This window comes from Lipotes vexillifer, unplaced genomic scaffold, assembly GCF_000442215.2.
Source record: "Lipotes vexillifer unplaced genomic scaffold, Lipotes_vexillifer_v1.1 scaffold946, whole genome shotgun sequence".
Lineage (NCBI taxonomy): Eukaryota > Metazoa > Chordata > Mammalia > Artiodactyla > Lipotidae > Lipotes > Lipotes vexillifer.
The window spans coordinates 1,358,977-1,382,853 of record NW_006776646.1 but is presented as its reverse complement, the minus strand read 5'-3'; the positions used below and the strand labels follow the sequence as shown (position 1 = coordinate 1,382,853).

At 36.9% G+C, this 23,877-nt stretch overlaps 1 protein-coding gene across 1 annotated transcript in view; it reads right to left on the bottom strand.

Moving 5' to 3' along the window:
* Positions 1 to 23,877, bottom strand: part of CD47 (CD47 molecule) — a 56,542-nt gene that overhangs the window by 6,751 nt on the left and 25,914 nt on the right. The window contains exons 4-7 of the mRNA XM_007450538.1: positions 8,751 to 8,858; positions 7,468 to 7,560; positions 6,334 to 6,426; positions 4,877 to 4,969 (exon numbers count right to left, since the gene is read on the bottom strand). Coding sequence (XP_007450600.1) covers positions 4,877 to 4,969; positions 6,334 to 6,426; positions 7,468 to 7,560; positions 8,751 to 8,858 — 387 coding nt within the window. The remainder of the gene's footprint in view (positions 1 to 4,876; positions 4,970 to 6,333; positions 6,427 to 7,467; positions 7,561 to 8,750; positions 8,859 to 23,877) is intronic.

Genomic DNA, 23,877 nt, shown 5'->3' with positions numbered 1-23,877 from the left:
CCGCTCTAGCTGCATAGAGGGAAGAAAAGAGAACTTCCTTACAAAAACCGAGTGAGAAGGTCCCGGAGCAGCTAAAACCAGTCCTAAATACAGAATCAGAGTCCTACAGATATAAGCGTCAAGGGGCAACATCCTGCGAGTGACTCTGTAGGAAGGTGATGCTACTGGATAGTCAGTTCCACTGGTCTGTGGATTGGATGATGGCACTGGATTTACTTATGAGCAGACTGAGGCAGGCCCCCAGAACTCTGGTTTTCTGTGCTAATTATGTCCTACCACTCCTCCACGTCTGCTCTGCCAAGCTTCTAAAACTGATGGGAAATGGGGGTGACACCTGACTCAAGCCAATCTGTAGAGGAGTCAGAAGCAGGTAAGGCTCACTCCAATGGGGGAAATGGCAACTGACTGGCCTGAAAAGTTTCTCTCCCATTGGAACCTGGAGAGGAGACATAGAAAGAAGACTAGAAAGCTGGTGAAGGGAAAGAAAGATGAAAAGGAGACAGAAAGTAAGCAAAGAGAAGCTCAAAGCTTCTTTCTTACAAAGGTAAGAAAATATACCAGTGAGAAGACATGAATAGGATCAAAAAATAAAAACATTAAGGAGAGGATGAGCTAGTTGGCTAGCAGGTAAAGAACCAAAGAGAGAGGAACTAAGTAACTACACTGGCAGGAGGGCATCCGCTAACTCTTGTTACTGAGAGGGCAAATGATGACTCAGTCTTTAGAGATGTACTGGATTCTTCCAATTTCTAAACTACTTACTGTACTTACTCTGTGAGGCCCAGTTATAGATCTGCTCTCATGAGATTCCCATCTCTGTTAGTGTCATGTGTGGCTTGAAAGTAAATCTCCTTTACTGGAGGCACCTGGGGAGTGGTTTGGTCCTTGCAACCAAACAAGAAGGAAACCTCTTTTCAAAGTCCTATGGTGTGAAATGTGTTGGGAATATGGGTAAATCACATTTAGCAACCTCCCAAATGAACCAAGCAGAATTACAGAACTTTATTAGGGACAATCATGATAGTTACATGTATATACAACTTACTTTAACTAAACCATGTCCTGTGTCTATGTTCTATCAAGGAAAAGAGATCTGAACAGCTATGTAAATTTCTGACTGGCAATGTGAAGGGTCAGAGGTAAGATTTTAGAGCTATATTTTCGAGCTCATAAATTATTTATCAGAATTAGTATTAAGAACCGTCAAGCAACTCCTTTAATAACCCTAATAATGTGTAAAGAAGAGTTTCTGAGTTCTGATTCTCAGGTCCAAGGAACATCACATTTGGCTAGCCCATTCTGAAACAAAGATATCTATAAAGAACAGGGATTCAAAGGGCACCAGTCAGCTGTGATCCCTCAAATATTATAAAACCAAACAGTGTAGAAGTGAATTTTGCTTGAGTTAATCCTCTCGAATAGGCATATGACCTATGTGACTAAAGAATGATTGTGATTTATCTGCTGCTACCATGGGCCTAAGGCATTGACAGCCATGTATATATATATTTTTTAAATCACAAGCCTTAAGCATTCCATATGAGCTCATTTGCAATGCTTCGTCTGGATTTGTTCTTCTCTCGCAGGAACACTTGACCCATGCTACAAATATATTTCCAGGTTTTGAATTTTCAGGGACAACTTTTTCTGTTGATTCCAGATTCACCTCTCCTCAACAATGGGGAAGAAAATATCACTGAGTTTTATATATCTATTTCATGTCATTCTAAAATATCTGAGATGTGGTAAACATGGTTTCTGACTGCTAGTATGTTGATTCATATCAAAACATGACTATATTCCCTTATACTGAATTAAATAGCAATGGCTTAGGAAAATTAAAAAGTATTGATCCTTATGAAGAACGGACATAAGCATCCTACATAGGTAACACACCCAACTTCAATGAGTTTAGTTAGTTCTTTGTAATCTTCTATATTTTCTCACATTCTTATTGTTCTCAGCCCTTGATTTCATTTTATGAAATTTAAATGTTTCAGTAAACAAACAAACAAAAAACCCTAACACCGTTTAAAAAGAACAACAGAGAAAACTAAACTTAAAATCCTACTGTTTAAAGTAATAATTAAGGCTACAAATTTAAACTGGGAAATAATGAAAATGATAAAAGTTAAATCTCTCATAGGGACATAAACTTACTCCAAGATAGCTTGGATTTTTTTTAAAAAAAAACTATCTGAGGATTTTGTTACATTTAAATCAAGACACATTCTTTAGACTTTTCCAAAACAGAGCCTCTGCAACAGGTAAAAGTTACATTGGAAGCATTTACAATTTTTACTTCCTGATACAAATGCTCAAATTTGCAACCTTAATGTTATATATACGCAGATTTACACATTCAGATTATATATGAAAAACACATCAACTTTTCTAGTCTACCACGTTATCCAAAGAGCTACTTTCCTGTACCTTTTCTCTTCTTGCCCTTTAACTGACCGAAGGTATTCCTCTGAATTCTGGTATCAGACAAGTTGATTTGAAAAGTTAATTTAGAATAGTCTCAAAATGTAAATAAAACTGGACTAAATTCTTAACTTACATATGGTATATTTATATGTCAAACTATCATCAAGAAAAAATAATCTGGGGAACTTTCCAGGATTTCAGTTTTCACTTTGAATTTGATGTGAGAATAATACGGTTGTAATTATACAGGTTTCACAGGCTTCTTAGGGATGTAGCAGTGGAGAAGGGGGGAGAGCAAGGTCAAGGGGGTAACAGCTAGACAATGCCTATTTCCACTGAGTCAGCATCTCCAGACCTGCTGGTCTTCGTGAGACATGGAAGGCACGTGGGAGCATGGGAATAAAAGGGAGCGTGATCCAGATAATGAGGGAATAAAAAGAACAAAGAGCTGACCATCAGTCAAAGACACCTAATACTACAACACGCTCTATGGATACTGCAGGTCACATACTGTTCTCAAGTATTAATAGGGAGCAACATCAGTAGCAGTGTCATCTTCAAGAACCAGACAAATGGTGATTAGAAGACTCAACAAAAATAGAATCTGTATGTGACACTCACAATGCCTACAAATGAATGCCATTCTGCTTTAGAAGTCTTAATAGTGCTTTATGGCTTGAGCTAAGAAAATTTCATTGAGGGGACAACTCTGATTTATGAACACATAAACTAAAGGTAAGTAAATTTTAGTTAAGTATTTTACCTGTTTATCTAATAAGCATTAATTAAAGGGGGGCAAAAATATACAAAATAACTGAACTCAATGATTAGTCAGCAAAAGCTGAGGTTCATAAATAAAGGTAAAATTTCTTTAAAAGTACTATAACAAGTCATGTGGGGAATTCTTTGACTGTAACAATTCAAAGTTTATGTTAATTTTTGGAAACATATAAGGTTTACCTAAAGCAAAGCAGAAAGACTGACTTTTTTACTCCATTAATTTGTAACTTTTGATTATTTTGACAAATGTTTAAGAGTTTGCTTTACTTCATAAATAAAAACCAGAAATCTTTTATTTAAGGGAGATTAATATAACCAGATTGTAGGAAATATCTTTAGCTTAAGTAAGACATCACACTAGTTTTAGGTACTTAATATTAAAGGCATCTATCTCCATAAACATATTAAAAATAGGAATTTACACAGAGATCTGTTATTTTAAAATTGGAAGACTAAATACAAAGTTTAGAAACAATAAGCTAAGTCCACACTTACTCACAACTGATTTTAAGAGTAGTAAAAGCCTAAAATTTAAAACTCAATGTTTTGATTATAATGGTTTTAACTAAAAATATTTTAAAGTCAAGTGTCAGAGGACACTGCTCTTTAATTAACAAAAGTGACAGATTTTGAATTTCAATTCTGTCTACTAGGGGAGTCAAGGTCTGTAAATAGTCTGCAAGAAGAGCAACTGACAAATAGGTCTCTGTGAAAGGACTCTACATAGAAACAACGGGAGAATTAAAAATCCTTTTTTATTAATTAAAATGAACCCTCAGGGCTTCCCTGGTGGCGCAGTGGTTAAGAATCTGCCAGCCAATGCAGGGGACACGGGCTCAAGCCCTGGCCCGGGAAGATCCCACATGTAGCAACTAAGCCCATGAGCTACAACTACAGAGCCTGCGCTCTAGACCCTGCAAGCCACAACTACTGAGCCTGCGTGCCACAACTACTGAAGCCCATGCACCTAAAGCCAGTGTTCAGCAACAAGAGAAGCTACGACAATGAGAAGCCCGAGCACCGCAATGGAGAGTAGGCCCTGGGGCTTCCCTGGTGACGCAGTGGTTGAGAGTCCGCCTGCCGACGCAGGGGACACGGGTTCGTGCCCCGGTCCGGGAAGATCCCACATGCCGCGGAGCGGCTGGGCCCGTGAGCCATGGCTGCTGAGCCTGCGCGTCCGGAGCCTGTGCTCCGCAATGGGAGAGGCCACAACAGTGAGAGGCCCGCGTACCGCAAAAAAAAAAAGAAAAAACAATCGTAGGCCCTGCCCACCGCAACTAGAGAAAGCCCGCACACAGCAACAAAGACCCAACACAGCCAAAAAAAAAAACCAAAACAAAACTAACAAATAAATTCATTAATTAAAAAAAAAAAAAGAATCCTCAACAATCTCTCCTTTTATTTAGTATAAAAAAGTTTATACATTCTAAAACATACAGCTGTTTTCTTTTTAACTAGTTAATAATCTAAATTTTTCATTAGTTCATATGATTTCTACCCTCTTTAATTGCCCCCCAAATAATTCCAAATTTATTTTAAAAATACAGCAGCATTCACTGTATTTTCTCATTTTTGGAGTTACCAATGCATTTCTTTGGTCCTAAACAGTAAGAATTAACCAAAAGCATTTTCATGGCGTAGGCTAACAACAATAAGGTTGACTTACCAACACATTTCATATAAACTAATCCAAGTAATTCTGCTAGAGCTATAATACCCAAACCTGAAATCAGAAGAGGACCATGTACTGGGGTACACTCTGAAAAAACAAATGAAATTCTATATTAGAAATTCACATGAAATAATTGAACTTTTAAAAAAGAACTAGCAATAACAGTAATAATATTGAGTTTTAAGGAGATTAATTCTTTTTCTAATTATCAAGAAACAAAAATTATCTACATATGTTCAACACTATTAAGTCAGTCAGTGAAATGACTCCCAATTACTAAAAGAAAAAAGCCTTTGTCTGTATAATATGTACCTTATCACACCAAGACTAATGGAAAATAGTGTGTAAAGCTAAGGCTCCAACCAACTGGATGGAGCCTGGTTATTTTAAAAGCTCTCCCACAAATATAGGCATAGCAGTTTGACTGCTGGAACAATCAGCCCACAAGCCATATACAGCCAATATTCTTATGGCAATGTGGAAAGCACTATTCTCAGTGGGGTGAAAATGAGAGTTCTAAAAGAAAGCTCACAGCACCAAATGGCTGGCAAGGATGTGGAGCGACAGGAATTTTCATCCACTGCTGGTGGTAATGCAAAATGGTACAGCCACCTTGGAAGACACTTTGGCAATTTGTTAAAAAACTAAATATATTCTTAACGTACAACCCAGCAAATGCACTCCTTGGTATTGACCCAAATGGAGATGAAACTTATGTCCACACACAAAAATGCACATGGGTGTCTAGAGCAACTTATTCTTAATTGCCCCAAACCAGAAGCAACCAAGCTGTCCCTCAATAGGTGAATGGATAAACAAACTGTGGTACATACATACAATGGAATGTTATTCAGTGCTAAAAAGAAAAGAGCTATCAAGCCACAAAAAGACACGGTTACTAAGTAAAAGAAGCCAATCTGAAAAGGCAAAATACTGTATGATTCCAACTATGAGACATTCTGGAAAACGCAAAACTCTGAAGACAGTAAAAAGATCAGTGGTTGCTAGGGGTTTAGGGGGAGGGAGGATGAATAGGCAGAGCACAGAGGATTTTTGGGCAGTGAAACTTTATTGTATGATATTATATCTATGACTATGATCCACGCCATTATACATTTATCAAAATCGTAGCATGTACAACACTAAGAATGAACCCTAATGTAAACTATGGATTCTGGGTGGTAATATGTCAATGCTGGTTCAACAACCGTAACACATTTACCACTCTGCTGGGGGATAGCGGAGGAGGCTGTTATGTGGGGTATATGGGAACTCTCTGTACTTTCTACTCAATTTTGCTGTGAGCCTAAAACTGCTCTAAAAAATAAAGTCTATATATTAAAAAAAAAAAAAAAAAAAAAAAAAGAAGAAAGAAAAAGAAACAGAAAGAAGAACTCTAAGAGAAATCCCTGGCAAGACAAAGTGAGACGAGAGAAGGATGAGACTTTTACCTGAGACACAGAGGCTGAATCCAACCACAGAGAGCACGTGGCCCAGTACTTGAAGGATCAATATGGCAATGGTAAAGAAGGACATCCCCACAGCTGGAGAGAGGAAAAGTGGGTCGAGAGTGTTTAAAAAGCAATCACTCCTACTCGTATTCTGTGCAATCAAGAATAATGTCCTATGACCAAAGACTGCCTCTGGAGTTCCTTGTCAGATGGTAGATTCTTTTCCAGTGATCTAAACCTTGCCTTTCCATACAAGTGGTCAGCTCCAGATACACACATTCAGCAATCTTTAATTTTCACAGTGAGCTGAGGTGGACTGGCAGTTTTTACCCCGAATCTTAAAACAGTGCTGCTTCTACCACCCTTGTGCATTTTACCACGTGAATATGGCTATTATGCCTGGCTTTGCCACACGCACACAGAATTGCTCTGGTGGAGAGAACCGTTACACAAACATGCCACTGTAAGCATCCGAACCTCTATCCGTGTGCCTAGATCTGTGACTTTATAACAAATCAATACCCCTCCAGTGTACAGCAAGCCAGAGATAGGCTCTAAGGCTGAGAGTTAAACATGTAAACAGAAAAAAATAGACTCTAACTATATAAAAAATACATTCATGATTTACTCCCAAAATGCAGTGAAAATGACATCAATTAGAGTTGGATATCTACATCATTTTTTAAAACTACAATGTAAAGATTTGCCAGTAACAAAAAAAAATAAATAAATCTATTATTTGTTATTTATAATCCTGTTTTGTCGAGTTTTAAACAGAGAGGCTTAGCAAAAGAAGAGAAAGGGCATGTTTAATATCTACTTATAGCTTCAAAAAACTGAAATAAAAATATGAAGATAATCATTAAGAAATTATGTAGCATAATTTTAAAAACCACTGATATCAAGTGTATATGAAAATCATTTTTTACAAGATAACTGAACGCCTTGAAAACCGAAGTTAACCTTAAAATTAATCCATATGGGGAAAATATCACTAAGAATAGCCTCTGGGAAATCTTTTAATAAACCAACTTCTATTGAGTTGTTAAAAAAATCATACAAGAATATTTTAACCAAAACTGCTGCTTTATAAATGAAAAAGGTGGGCAAAATCATGCTATAACAAATACTCACCTATCATAAACACACAGTACTGAAGTAATATTAATATTGCCGTAGGAATTACAATTAAACCAAGTCCACAAGCATTCTTTGTTGAATATTCACCTGTTAAAAATTAAAAATACTAATTAATATTTTCCTACACACTTCCTATTCTTATGGGATGTTAAAGTATTTAATTTATTAAATGTATGAATTTCAATACTGCTCTTATAAACTACAAAAGGTTTAAAAATATATATTTCCCCAAAAACTACACATAAAATAAATGACTTCTTTTTTGATTATTCAAGACCAAACTTAAGACATTTAAATGTCAACATATAAGTCTCAACACGTCAAACCTTGAATTGGCTCTACCCCCTTCTTACCTACCTTACATAATTCCAGTGAGAAACTCTGGAATCTCTTACCATTCCCTTCATTTGCTATATACAACCTGTCCCAGAGTCAAAGCAGGTGTTCTTTCAAGTTGTCTTCTGATTCATATCCTTCCTCCCCACGTCTTTACTAACTCCAGGTGCAAACAGAGGTGCCAAATTTATGTTCCTAAACATTACACCTATACTGTATTCTGCTCAAAAAACAACAAAGGCTTTCTACAGTTTACACTTGTGAGTCCCAGCCTGTCTCTGCTGTTCTTTCCATGTGCTGCAGACCCTTATTTCCCACTCACACTGCCATCCTTCACAGGCAACTGCAATTTCAGATAGATCTGCTTCCCACATTTGTTCCCACTTCCAGGTCTTGGCCAATGAAGTGTGCCTCTGGAGTGCGTTGAATGGTGGCCCTAAAGATATGTCCACCTCCAAATCCCCCGAATCTGTGAATATTAACTTATATAGTAAAAGATATGATTAAGCTAAGGATCTGAAAGAAGGAGCTTACCCCGGATTATCCAGGTGGGTCCTGAATCCAATGACAGGTATTTTTGTAACAGAGAGACAGAGGGAAATTAAGTGGAGACATGGAGCGGAGGAGGAGACAATGTGACCACGGAGGAAATCAGAGTTATGCTGCCACAAGCCAAGGAGCTGCACAGATTGCCAGATACACCAGAAGGTAGGAGAGGCAAGGAATGGATTCTCCCCTAGAGTGTCCGAGGGTGTATGGCCCCGATAACATCTTTATTTCAGATTTATGGCCTCCAGAACTGTGAGAGAATTTCTATTGTTTTAAAATACCCAGTTCGTGATAATTTGTTACAGCAGCCCTAGGAAACTAATATGCACCTCCCCAGAAATGCCCTCAACCTTATCAATCCTGCTTTCCCTCATAATAACTTTATATCTTACCTGGGATGAAAAGAATGGCTCCAACAATGACAACGATAGTGAGCACTAGTCCAGTAACTAACAGAAAAATGGTTTTCTCCTTCGTATAACTGGATTTATATTTAAGCGCTTAAAAAAAACACACAAAGAATTACATGAACTCAATCACAAGAAGTAAAGCCATTTCTGTAACTTACGAGGTGCAAAGATTAAACTGATAACTTACTACAATTGAATAACCTTTGAGGAACAAGTCCTTCACATCATGTCAAGCCATGTCAAATCTTTTTCACAATATGTCAGTGGCTAAATGGTGTCATGGCAGTATAAATATGGATGCTGAATTTATAGGTGACACTTTATTCCCCTAGAATGAAGTTATATATATCAGGCTTTTTTTTTTTTTTTTTTTTTTTTTGTGAGTGAGTGTCGTCGCAGGTCAGGGTCAGACCAATGGATCACTGTACTCAACAGCTATATCCTCCAGCCATTGCCCCCAAAGTGTCTCCCCAGAACCTGTGCAGCTCTGCCCCCTCATGCACCCACAGTAACATGATCATTCTTTCCTCCAATTTAGTTACTTGCAATTCCAAAGAACTTCTGATTCCAGAATTTAGAATTCTAAGTCAGTTAACCCGCGTCCCCTGCATCGGCAGGCGGACTCTCAACCACTGCACCACCAGGGAAGCCCTATCAGTCTTTCTTAATCGTGGCATTATTAATATTTTGGGTCAGATAAGTTGTTGTTGTTAGGGACTGCTCTGTGCATTACAGAATGCTTAGTACCATCCCTGGCCTCTGCACACTACATGCCAGTAACAGCCTCCAAGCTGCATCAATCAAAAATATCTCCCGACATTGTCAAATGTCCCCTGAGAAGCAGAACTGCCTCAGGTTTACAACTAATATACACATTGCTGATGAGAAATAACTGGCTAATTAGTAATAGTGACAAAAACAGAACTTTCTTCCACCTTACATAAAATTAGTAAAGCATCTGGAAATCTAGACATTTTGTTTTGAAAAAGTAAACATTGGACAAATCACACCCTCTTGAAATCCTGAGGTGGGGGGAAATGCTTTAATTGTTCAAGTAAAATAATTTCATAAAAATAAACTACAAATAGGCCTTAACGTATGTGTTACGCTTTTGTCAAGTATCCAGCTTCCCTAAAAGAATAATGTAATGCATAAGCCTAAAAATGTTATATTTTTATCATATATTCACCCTTTGGGTTTTGTTCTGGTTAATATTAAAACTAATTTTTCACCAAGAAAGTTGTTAAAAGCAACCTAAAAGCAGACTGAGTAGCAGAGAGAAATAGAGTGCATGATGAAATTCTGCTGTTTCCTCTACACACGGTACTCTCCATGCCACTTATCAATGGGCGATGGTCCTGAGGGGGAAATTTTAAGTAATTTTATGTTTAGCATTTAATTTGCATCCACTAAAATGACAAACAGATCAATTATAGTAAAAACAACAAATAAACTCCTAAATGACCATGACAAAATCTATGTTTAAGGTATTATAACCTAGGGTTAGATTATAACCTGTGGTTAAGGTATTTAAAGTATAATACAGGCACTTGAATTTAAAATCTCTACTCATACTTTAGATTGTAACCTCAACTTTTTCCTCTTTAGAGGGAGATGGAGGGCCAATCAGTAATCTAGTCCTGAAGGTAAGTGAAATCCACATTAATCAGAAAAGAGTGAGAAACAATACAGCAAGCTCCCCAAACTTTCATTTGATCCATCCAGCCTCGAAATTTATGTGACTATGACTCAGTCATGTCCCTGCCTTCTTACAGGGCAAAGATTTTGGGCTTCCCTATTTTCTAGGGTCAAACACTGGCTAGGATGAAATTCAATGTAGAGGTCACAAAAGGCACAGACACAGAAAAAGAAACTTTCTCTAGACATGTGTCCATTTTAATCCCATGTTTCCATTTTAATCCCATGTATACTATTATTTAAAGAGAGTTTGAAAGTTCTGCAAAAGGGTTATAAAACAGAAGCTGTTTCAAATGTACTTCACAATCAATCAAACATTCATAAGAGACTCTTCTAGGTTTAATTCAGTACATAAAAGAGCTAAAAAGATCAAGCAACAAGAATTCACCTTAGAGTCCAGTATAAATTCACACAAAAAGTCTGACTTACACCATGCTTAAGAAAAATAAGAGTTTGAACCTCATATAAAATTCAATCTCCTCAGGCTTACAAGAGCTGTAGGAGAAAAATAATATCAACAATACAAACAAAAATAAAATGCCACAAAATGCTATTATTGACAGGGTTGTTATCATAGAATGGTCTTTTCAAAACCTTTTGGAGGTAGCTTTCATTCCTGTTGATTGGTTCAACTACTAATTTTCAAGGCTACCTAACCTCTTCCTCAAAATTAAGCAGCAATTTCTAACAAATATACTAGTAGGGTCTACTTAAGTAACCACAGGCAATGAAAGGTTATCTTCATGTTTTCTTTTGTAAACCTTTAAAAAGGGTTTCTTTTCACTCATTTTCATTGCTTACAATGGCCACATTTTAGCAGGTCCCATAGCAAGTCTGGAGAAAGTATCTTGTTGCTAGGTTCAGATGTCATGTTTCCAGCTAGCTAAATGGTCAGGAATCTGATATGGATGCCACAGAACCCACTAACCTTAAGTATTTATTTTTGTGCGTGTGATCTGTTCTTGTCCTTTAATAAGTGGATTTGTTCTTATTTATCAAACCTATCAAAACTTTAAATGTAACAATGAAAATAAATTCAAGTAATTCCCCGAACATTTAGCATTAAGATAATTTCATGTGTTCTTAACTGCAGGCTCTTATCAAACTTCCTGGTATGATTTTCTGGCAAAAATCCTCATGCTTTCAACGATAGACCTTAGCTAAAAGTACTGAAATCAATGCACAAAATAAAATAGGGGAAATACAGTATTTACATTTTTTAAAGACTTTTTTTTTAAGCGCAGTTTCAGGTTTACAACAAAATTGAGAGGGAGGTACAGAGAATTAACATATACTCCCTTCCCCCACATATGCATAGCCTTCCTAATTATCAACCTCACTCACAAGAATGATACTTTGTTTTTTTACTAAGGATGAACCTGCATTGACCCATCATAATCACCCAAAGTCCATAGTTTACATTAGGGTTCACTCTTGGTGCTGTACATTCTATGGGTTTGGACAAATTTATAATGCCATATATCCAATATATACAGAGTATCTTCACTGCCTAAAAATCCTTTGTGCTCTGCCTGTGCATCTCTCCTCCCCACCACCCACTCCTAGCAACCACTGACCTTTTTTTTTTTTTTAAACATCTTTATTGGAGTATAATTGCTTTACAATGGTGTGTTAGTTTCTGCTTTATAACAAAGTGAATCAGTTATACATATACATATGTTCCCATATCTCTTCCCTCTTGCGTCTCCCTCCCTCCCACCCTCCCTATCCCACCCCTCTAGGTGGTCACAAAGCACCGAGCTGATCTCCCTGTGCTATGCGGCTGCTTCCCACTAGCTATCTATTTTACATTTGGTAGTGTATATATGTCCATGCCACTCTCTCACTTTGTCACAGCTTACCCTTCCCCCTCCCCATATCCTCAAGTCCATTCTCTAGTAGGTCTGTGTCTTTAATTGTCTGCATAGTTTTGCCTTTTCCATAATGCTTTATAGATGGAATCATATAGTATGTAGCCTTTTCAGATTGTCTTCTTTTACTTAGGAATATGTATTTAAGGTTCCTCCATGTCTTTTCATGATTGACAGCTCATTTGTTTTCAGTGATGAATAATATTCCATTGTCGGGATGTACCACCCAGTGTATCCATTAACCTATTGAAGAATATCTTGGTTGCTTCCAAGTTTTGGCAATGATGAAGAAAGCAGCTATAACCATACATGTGTAGGTTTCTGTGTGGACTTAAGTTTTCAACTCCATTTGGGTAAATACCAAGGAGCACGATTACTGGATCATATGGAAAGAGTACATTTAGTTTTACATGAAACCACCAAACTGTCTTCCAAAGAGGCTGTACCGTTTTGCACTCCCGCCAGCAATGTATGAGAGTTCCTGTTGCTCCACATTCTGACCAACATTGGGTATGGTTGGTACTTACATTTTTAACAGATACTTATAAACTTAGTGCTGCCTGACATGGGAATACCAAATATACGGGGAGACAATGTCAAGTTTTTTCAACAAATTAGGAATTCTAATTCCCTTTTCCCTTTTATACCATCTATAAAGTAATTAAATCTAGCCAGCTTCTTCTCAGAGATGAGACAGTTGTTCATTTGCTTGCTCTATAAATACTTACTGTGTGCTCACCATGCACTGGGCCCTTTTATTAGCCCAAGCCATATCAACCAAATTGAGGTAGGAGTAGAGGTTACTTTATTCAGTAACAGTTGATCGAGCACCTACTATGTGACAATCACTATTCTAAGTGCTGACAGTGAACAAAGACAAGTACTTCTGCCTCAGTGCTCCTGACGTTCTAATATGGGAATGAGTGTGTGTGTTGGTGGGGAATGTGTCATGGGAAGTGTTACTCCCAGATCTTCTCCTCCAGTTAAATAAAAGGTGTGGGTCTACCCTAGCCTAAGAAAGCCCTATTATGTATTTAATCTTTCACATTCCTGCGAACAGAGAAATGACATGTCCCTCTAGCCGCCTGAAGAAACGTGGCTAATACTATGAATAGATACTCCATTAAGGCTTTCTTGTCTCCTTGTCACTGACATAAAGCAATACGAGACAGAATGCAGGCTGTGACAGAAGTCGTCTAGTGAAATTACCAGGCTCAACTTGGAGATCAAATAAAACTATCATCTTAGTTTTAATGACACCCCAAAGATGGTATTCAATAAGTCCACATAGATCCACACAGGCTGAAGTCCACCTAACAAAACCCTAAAATCCATGAACTCAATGCCTGTTGTTGTAATGCATGACATTTAAATGATCCCTTACTAAGTGATTAGTGAGTTAGTGGCAAACAGGAAGGTTAAACAGTGAGGTAAAATGCACATCAAATAAGGAAAAAAATCAGGGCTTCCCTGGTGGCGCAGTGGTTGAGAGTCCGCCTGCCGATGCAGTGGACACGGGTTCGTGCCCCGGTCTGGGAGGATCCCACATGCTGCGGAGCGGCTGGGCCCGTGAGCCATGGCCGCTGAGCCTGCACGTCTGGAGCCTGTGCTCCGCAACGGGAGAGGCCACAACAGTGAGAGGCCCACCTACCACAAAAAAACAAAAAAGGAAAAAATCATAAAGGGAGACACGTTTGATTTTATTATTACAGTGCTATCTTCTGATAACTCTCGGAAAGTAATTTTAGAATGTTTTTGGTTTCTGTTGAGCTGCACATCAATATTGTCTCCAATGCAGGATAAAGCACATCTCATAAGTTTTAAAATAAAATTACAATTTCAAATTTTTTATTAAATTAAATTAAAATTACTATTTTAAAAATATTTAACACACATTAAAAAAACAATGAAGGCTTTGTGAAACTGGTGCTGGATAAAAATGAATATTAATGCCAATAATAAACTGATTACTTGCCAGAAGGAGAGTAAAATAATTTTATAATGGACTCCATACACTATCCAACTTGTCTCGATGAAATAATTTTGTCAAGATGAAGACTGACTAGAAATCACATTCCCAGTCTACAGGACCGGGAAATAAAAGAGCCCAATCTTTATGAAGACTGGGCTTTGAAGTACTTTGAATATAAAAGATAAAAGAAGATGATGTCTAACACACTAACTTCCTTTCCTTGGTTCCAAACATTCCTGGTCTTGTGGACGGTGCCACACTTTCAGAATATATGCAGGAAGTTGGGACATTTGAATTTGGAAAGGGTCAAAGGAATAGCAACTGTATTTCTACAAAAGAGTATACTGCTAAGCTATAGTTTTGTTCAGTTCCTTCCACAATAAAATCAGTGTATAAAAACACGACTTAATAACAGAATTTGATAATTATGTGGACAGGACCAAGGGAAAGCAATGGGAGTCCAAGATTATTTAATAGAATTCTTTGTAATAATATCTATCATGATGATATTTTACCTTTGTGGATAGAAATTTCCTGGTGCAGTTAGTATATGTCTTTACTTCGGTCAGAATGATTTTTCTAATCTACAAAGAAATTCTGTTCCATTACTTCTTTTAAATGTGTTTTCATGGCCTAATCATGTTCAGTATTAAGCTAGTCCTCAAGATTGCACTCAAGGACTTAGTAGGATCTCAAGGCTGTTGTGATGGAGAATTTTTTTCCTTGAATTTTCCAACAATGATTTCTATAGAGACCCCTAACCAATTTCTGTAGGGACCCTTGAGCAGTAACCAAAATCCTTGTGGAAGGAATAATCTTGAGCAGGGACTAGAAAGTTAGAAAACGAAATGAAAGATGCCTAGAATGCACAAATTTGAAATAAATTACAGCTGTCCTCTCCTTGCCCGGTTCTGACATGCATGAATTTCAGTTACCATCATTTAGTTAAATAACACAAGTCCCCCCAAAACAGAGTTCACAATATATTAACTGAGTAATTGCATAAAGTGTAAACTTCTCTGATATCTCTTCAATTCACAAATCACTACATAAATAACAGATATGCATCATGATCAGTGACCACTCATGTTATACCCTTTTCAAAGACTGCTGGTGACTGGTCACTGCACATCTGTTATTCAATTCACGCACAGACAGCAAAGCATATGTTGTGTTACCTCTTGTCTCCCAGTCATAAGCCACTGCAACATTTTACAATGGATAATCAAAAGAGGAAACAAGGCAATAAAGGTGAGGGAGCAAAGAAACGAGATGTGATAATGCTGGAAGCGAAATTTGAATAGAAGGTAACTGGAGTTACAGAATAGCTGACTGTGGAATGTCAACACTACTGCCGTTCAAGAGTCTAGATATGCAGCCAGGAGAACTTAGTAAAAGTGAACTTATTGGCACACATGAGGACAATGAGGCGGCTGTGACAAAGAATGAAGATGTCCCAGAGGACGTGACTCTGGCAGAAAAGCTTCACATGAAAGGAATTCTTTGCGATGGATAGTTCATGACATTGAAAGTGATGGAAGCTGATTCAATCTTAGAAAGGAGTATGACAATTCACCAAGGCATAGACAAGATGCTTGCTCTGTATTCAGTTATATGAGAAAAAGAGGCAAGCATTTTTCAAACTACCCTTGATAAAATTCTTCAATTCTCAATGTTTTTTATGTTTTAATTTATCATGTACTAAATGTTAGTTTTACTATTTTTTTTCATTTCCTAATACGTTTATTACTGACAGTAAGAGAGGTTTTAATGTTTTGACAAAAAGTTTAAAGGTCACGGAACTATAGTAAATTTTGGCATTTATTATTAGATTGTTTTGCAGAGTTTCAGCTTATATGGTCATGTTTATAGTCCCGCAGCTCTGTGTAAAGCAGGGATTCACTGAATAATACAACAGTTCTAAAGAAGAAAAAATAAGAATAGATACTCCTATCTCAAAGAATTTCAACACGTTATCCAGTTATTTTTTTAACATCTTTATTGGAGTATAATTGCTTTACAATGTTGTGTTAGTTTCTGCTGTATAACAAAGTGAATCAGCTATATGTATACATATATCCCCATATCCCCTCCCTCTTGCGTCTCCCTCCCACCCTCCCTATCCCACCCCTCTAGGTGGTCTCAAAGCACCGAGCTGATCTCCCTGTGCTATACAGCTGCTTCCCACTAGCTATCTATCTTATATTTGGTAGTGTATATATGTCCATGCCACTCTCTCACCTCGTCCCAGCTTCCCCTTCCCCGATGTTATCCAGTTCTTGATATGAAGTTGAACCTTAATCCTATAAAAACTACAGGTCTTGATGGGCAGCAATTGAAATCATTCATCAAACATCTAAATGATAGAAAATACCTGTTATATTGTCAAAGAGTAAAGAAGGACAACCCTGAATATCAGCCAGGAACATAATTGTCAGTGCAGTGGAAAACTGAGTTGGTACAGTTTTCAGAACAAAAACAAAATACCTGAAATGCAATACTATTAAGAAAATTGTTACTTCGGTTAAGGCTCAGTGTTTGATTCTAGGATTCTCTGAGCTGTTTGCTAAGCATTAAGATTCCGCTTAAAAGCTTGTAAGTTAAAGCTAAAGGCAAAGGTATTTAGGAACATTTTCCTGTGAGAGACCTTTGTCTTCAAAATGTGGCCTAAGGCTCACCACATTTGGGACCCCTTGGCTTGGCTTCCAGAGTTTAGAAGTCTTCTCAAGGCTTCTTTCTCAGTAGGATCGATGGCACCCTGAGATACAGTTCAAGATACAGTTCTGGTATAAAGAAACTCTTTCTCCTCAAAGTGAAAGCATAATCTGCTGTCATAACTGGATGTTTAGCTGACAGAAGGTTTAGGTTTTATCTTGGATCACCAAAAAGAATGACACTCAGAGCTAGAAAAACCAGAGAGAAACCCCCTGAGGTCAAGTACAGAAAAAGTTAAAAGGAACTAGAAACTTAGAAAGTCATGGGTCTGAGTTACTATTAATACTTTAGAGCGTGTAAAGACTTGATTCAAGTCTTTTTCTTGATATAAAAAATGCAAAACCAAGCAGCAAGTGGGGAAAAAGGGGGCTTTCCTGTTGGTGGAATCCCCAGGCCATAAACAGGAGGCCTCCTACAAGGCGTACCAAGGGAGAAGTAGATTTAGATTCATGTCTATCCTGAAGATGTGACAGAAGGCACAGAGCAGTGCTACAAAGCCAGGGGCAATTTACATTTCACTTCTACATCTCTAGCATACCGCCCAGTGCCTAGTAATCAGTAGGTACCCTGTCCAAAGACATTTATTGAATAAATAAAGTGGGTCCACATTCTACTCTATAAATAACAGTTTCTTCTACTCAGTGTGTATATCCAGATTTAGGTTCACCCTTCTTGGGAAAAGAAAACAAAAACACATTCGAAGTAATTTCAAGACAGGGAGGCGCTATAATGTAGTGGTAACTAAATAGCACTGTTTCAAATCCCAGTACTACCAAGTAACAGTTGGGTGATGGTGGGCAAATTGCCTAACCAATCTGTGCCTCTGTCTCTTGTCTATAAAATGGGAATGGTAACAACAGTATCTATCCCCATAGAGCTCCTGAAAGAAGTAAATGTGATTTCAGATGTAGAGTACTTTGCATAGTGCCTATCACATAAAGCAAGAGCTCTACAAATATTTAGGTACTATTATCAAAAACACCTTTAAATGTGAGCGCAGGCTGGGTGAATCAAGTATATAGGTACCTCCTACACACATACACACACACACACACACACACACACACACACACACTACATTTACTTGTTCTAAGATGAGCCTAATTAAAAAATTGCCACTATGTGGACATATATACACTACCAAATGTAAAATAGATAGCTAGTGGGAAGCAGCCGCATAGTACAGGGAGATCAGCTCGGGTGCTTTGGGACCACCTAGAGGGGTGGGATAGGGAGGGTGGGAGGGAGACGCATGAGGGAGGGGATAAAGGGATATATGTTTAGGTATAGCTGATTCAGTTTGTTATACAGCAGAAACTATCATACCATTGTAAAGCAATTATACTCCAATAAAGATGTTAAAAAAATTATTTACAAAAAAAAATTGCCACTAAAATATTTTTTTAGGTTTATGATCACATTCCTTAAAATATGATCAACAGAAGGGAGTTCCCTGCTGGTCCAGTGTTTAGGACTCTGTGCTTCCACTGCAGGGGGCACGGGTTCGATCCCAGGCCAGGGAACTAAGATCCCACAAGGCATGGCCCCCCCAAAAATATGACAAATAGAATAAATATAAAAAAGAACATTTACCCTAACACAAAAATGAAAATTAAGATGATGTTTTTTTAACCATCGAATTACCAAAGGTTTTAGAATTATAATGATGTCAAGCTTGTGAGGTGAAAGACAGGTATTCTCACCTGCAGTAGTAATTGATACAATGGTGCTGGAAAACATGTTGGCAACATGTATCATGAGCCTTAAAATACCGTCTCTGCCATTTCTAGTGTTACATACCTTTGTACGTACTAAAGGTATGTAACACTAGATACTTTTATAGTATCAAGAATATTTGGAAATATCCTTAATATCCATCAAGATGAGAGTTAAGTAAATTATAGTACATCCATAAAAGTAGAGCACAGGCAACTACAAAAAGATTTCTGAAAACACAGGAGGCAAATCAGCATTTACAAGTATGTAAGCTATATGAGTCCATTTATGGTTTTTCCTTTTTCAAGAAAAAAGACAGAAAGGGAAGCAGAAATTCACTAGAATACCTCAATAGTTTATTTCCAGGCTGTGAGACTCTAGATGATTTTTGTTTTTTCTCTAGACTTCCTATGTTGTATAAGGTATCCTAAAGTGATATGTATTACTTTTTTTAAGTCAGAAAAACAATGGTAAAGCTTATTTTGTAAGAATATGGCTGATAGTGAATACACTCCTGGTTCAGTCCACTAAAAATAATATGTTACTAATGGTAGTGTCATGATCAGCACAGTTCAATCAATCCAAATGAAACAAATCACACTTCAGTGAAATGATTTCATGATCTTAGAAAAAGGCTATTGCCTATTTAAATCATATGACATAGGCCTTAAGGCCTGAGTCTGCCAATAGGGATAAAGGCTTTCCCTAACATCAGTGGACAAGGTCTTTGTGCTAAACCAGTCTTTTTCTTGATATAAAAGACTTACTGAAATTCTAAGAAAATTTCCACAAGAATTTTAGACACTGTTTTGAAAGTAAGAGTTGTGAAATATCTTGACAGTTTTCTCCCTTAGCCCTTTCTTCCTCTTCCTTTTGTTTTAAACAAAAGTTGAGAACAGATTTGAAATCACAAAGCATTTCCAGAGTGCCATACATTGAAAAGAATCCTTAGAATACATAATCAGTCATTTCCCTTCCATTTTTATGTATCACTTTAGATACACATGACTTAAACTTCTGAGTAAAATTCATGAAATATATAATAGGTCGATCCACTACAATATTTTACTAGCTTTCATTTTATAAAGGTTGCACTAAAATAAATAAATGAAATCAGCCATTAATTACTCCTTGCCTTATATAAATGTTTACTAGCCTTCAATGACTATTTCAGAGTGCTATAGGGAGATGAGAAATAAATCTTACATTTTAAAAGTTTAAAAGTTTTGGGTCTTCCCTGGCACCATGGTTAAGAATCTGCCTGCCAATGCAGGGGACATGGGTTTAAGCCCTGGTCTGGGAAGATCCCACATGCCGTGGAGCAACTAACCCATGCGCCACAACTACTGAGCCTGCGCTTCAGAGACCGTGAGCCACAACTACTGAGCCCATGTGCCAAAACTACTGAAGCCTGTGCACCTAGGGCCTATGCTCCACAACAAGAGAAGCCACCGCAATGAGAAGCCTGCGCACCACAGCGAAGAGTAGCCCCCACTCACCGCAACTAGAGAAAGCCCGCACACAGCAATGAAGACCCAACACAGCCAATAAACAAACAAACAAATAAATAAATAAATGAAGTTTAAAAGTTTAGACTACTGAAAGTAGTCCAGTTTCATTCTTTTCCACATACCTGTCCAGTTTTACCAACACCATTTATTGAAGAGAGACTGTCTTTCCCCCACTGTATAGTCTTGGCTCCTTTATTGTAAATTAGTTGACCATAAGTGTGTGGGTTTCTTTCTGGGCTCTCTATTCTGTTCCATTGATCTGTGTGTCTGTTTTTGTGCCAGTAACATACAGTTTTGATTACTAAAGCTTTGTGGTATAGTTTGAAATCAAAGAGAGTGATAACCTGCAGCTTTTTGTTTTTCTTTCTTTCTTTTTTTTTTTTTTTTGTTCTTTCTTAAGATTGTTTATACAGGGTCTTTTGTGTTTCCATGAAAAATTTAAGATTATGTGTTCCAGTTCTTTAAAAAATGCCATTGGTATTTTGATAGGGATTCATTAAATGTGTAGATTGCTTTGGGTAGTATGGACATTTTAATGATATTAATTCTTTCAATCTATGAGCACAGAATATCTTTCCATTTGTCTGTGTCGTCTTCAGTTTCTTTCATCAGTGTCTTATAGTTTTCAGAGTATAGGTCTTTCACCTCCTTGGTTAAATTTATTCTTTTTGATGCAATTGTAAATGGGATTGCTTTCTTAATTTCTCTTTCTGATAGTTCATTCTTAATATATAGATATACAACAGATTTCTGTATATTGATTTTGTATGCTACCACTTACTGAATTCATTTACCAGTTCTAACATTTTTTTCCAAGGAGTCTTTAGGCTTTTCTATATGTAGCATCATGTTATATGTAAATATGACAGTTTTACTTTTGCCTTTCCAATTTGGATGCCTTTTACCTCTTTTCTTGTCTGATTGCTGTGGCTAGGACTTCCTATACAATGTTGAATAAAAGTGGTGAGAGTGGGCATCCTGTCTTGTTTCTGACCTTAGAGGAAAAGCCTTCAGTTTTTCTCCATTGAATATGATGTTAGCTGTGGGTTTGTTATACGTGGCCTTTATTATCTTGGGTACACCTACTTTGTTGAGTGTTTATCATAAATGGATGTTGGATTTTGTCAACTGCTCTTTCTGCATCAATTGAGATAATCAAATGATATTTTTCTTTTGTCTTGCTAATGTGGCGTATCATGTTAAATTAATTTGTGGATATTGAAACATCCTTGCGTTCCTGGGATAAATCCCACGTGATTGTGGCCTATGATCCTTTTAATGTACTGCTGAATTCGTTTTGCTAGTATTTTGTCAAGGATTTTTGCATCTATGTTCATCAGGGATATTGTCCTGTATTTTTTTTTTTTTTCTAGTGTCTTTGACTGGTTTTAGTATCAGGGTAAATCTGGCCTCACAGAACAAATTTGAGGGTATTCCTTCTTCTATTTTTTTGGAATAGCTTGAGAAGGATAGGTAATAACTCTTCTTTAGATGTTTAGTAGATTCACCTGTGAAACTATCTGCTCCCAGACTTTTGTCTGTTCAGAGTTTTTTGATTACTAATTCAATTTCACTTCCAGTAATTGGTCTGCTCAGATTTTCTATCTCTTCCTGATTCAGTCTTGGAAGATTGTGTGTTTTTAAGAATTTATGTATCTCTTCTAGGTTGTCTAATTTGCTGGTGTATAACTGTTAGTAATAATCTCTTATGATCCTTTGTATTTTTGTGGTGTCAACTGTAACTTCTCTTTCATTTCTTATTCTATTTACTTGGGCCCTTTCTCTTTTTTTCTTGATGAGTCTGGCTTAAAGGTTCATAAATTTTGTCTTTTCAAAAAGCCAGCTCTTAGTTTCACTGATCTTCTTTTACTATTTTTTTTTTAAGTCGTTTTTCTCATTTATTTTTGCTGTGATCCTTACTATTTCCTTCTTTCTACTACTTTTGGGCTTTTTGGTTCCTCTTTTCTAGTTCCTTTAGGTATAAGCTTATATTGTTTATTTGAGATTTTTCTTATTTCTTGATGTAGGCCTGTATCACCATAAACTTCCCTCTTAGAACTGCTTTTGCTGCAATGCAAAGATTTTGGATCATTGTGTTTCCATTTTCATTTGTCCCAGGTATTTTTTAATTTTCTCTTTGATTTCTTCAGTGACCCAATGGTTGTTTAGTAGCATGTTGTTTAGCCTCCACTTGTTTGTGTTTTTTCCATTTTTCTTCTTGTAACTGATTTCTAGTTTCATACTGTTGTGATAGGAAAAGATGCTTGATATGATTTCAATCTTTTTAAATTTACTGAGACTGGTTTTGTGGCTTAGCATGTGATCTATCTTGGAGAGTATTTCACGTGCACTTGAAAAGAGTGTGTATTCTGTTGGTTTTGAATGGAATGTTCTATATATGTCTATTAATTCCATCAAGTCTGATGTGTCATTTAAGGCCAATATTTTCTTATTAATTTTCTGTGTAGATGATCTATCCACTGCCGTAAGTGGAGTATCAAAGTCCCCAGCTATTGTATTATTGTCAATTTTCCTATACTACTTGCTTTATATATTTAGGTGCTCCTTTGTTGAGTGCATAAATACTTATGAATGTTATATCCTCTTCTTGGATTGATCCCTTTATCCTTATGTAACACCTTTTTTTTTTTTTTTGTCTTCTCTTAAAGTCTTTGTTTTAAAGTCTATTTTCCTTGATATGAGAACTGCTACCTCAGCTTTCTTTTTGTTTCCATTTGTAAGGAACATATTTTTCCATCATTTCACTTTCAGTGCATGTATGTCTTTACGTTTGTAGTGAATCTTTTTGTAGGCAGCATATAGATGGGTCTTGTTCTTGTGTCCATTCAGCCATCCTGTGTCTTTTGATTGGCGCATTTAGTCCATTTACATTGAAAGTGGCTATTGACAGGTATGCACTTTTATTGTCATTTTGTTAATTGTTTTCTGGTTGCTTTTGTAGTTCTTGTCTGTTCCTTTCGTCTTTTAGTCTCTTCCCTCATGGTTTGATGATTTTCTTTAGCTTTGTGTTTCGGTTCCTTCCTCTTTACTTTTTGTGTAGCTATTATAGGTTTTTGGTTTGTGGTTACCATGAGGTTTATATACATGAACCTATATACACAGCAGATTGCTTTAAGCTGATAGTCACTTAAGTTCAAACACATTCTGAAAACTATGTTTTTACTCCCCGCAACCCTGTTTTATGTTTTTGATGTCATACTTACACCTTTCTATTTTGCATACACAAATAACACTTACTGTAGTTATACTTGATTTTACAACTTTTGTCATTTAACATTCACTTTTTAAGTGACAATCCACTGCCTTTACTATATATTTGCCTTAGCAGTGAGAGTTTTCCTTTCATGTACTTTCTTATCTCCAGTTATGACCTTGTCTTCTCCACGTAAAGAAGACCCTTTAACATTTATTGTAAGGCTGGTTTATGAACCAGCTTGTAAGGCGGTGATGAACTCTTAGTTTTTGCTTGTCTGGGAAATTCTTTCTCTCTCCTTCATTTCTGAATGACAATCTTGCCAGGTAGAATATTTTTGGTGGTAAGATTTTTTTCCTTTCAGCATTTTAAATACAGCATGTCATTCCCTTCTGGCCTGTAAAATTCCTGC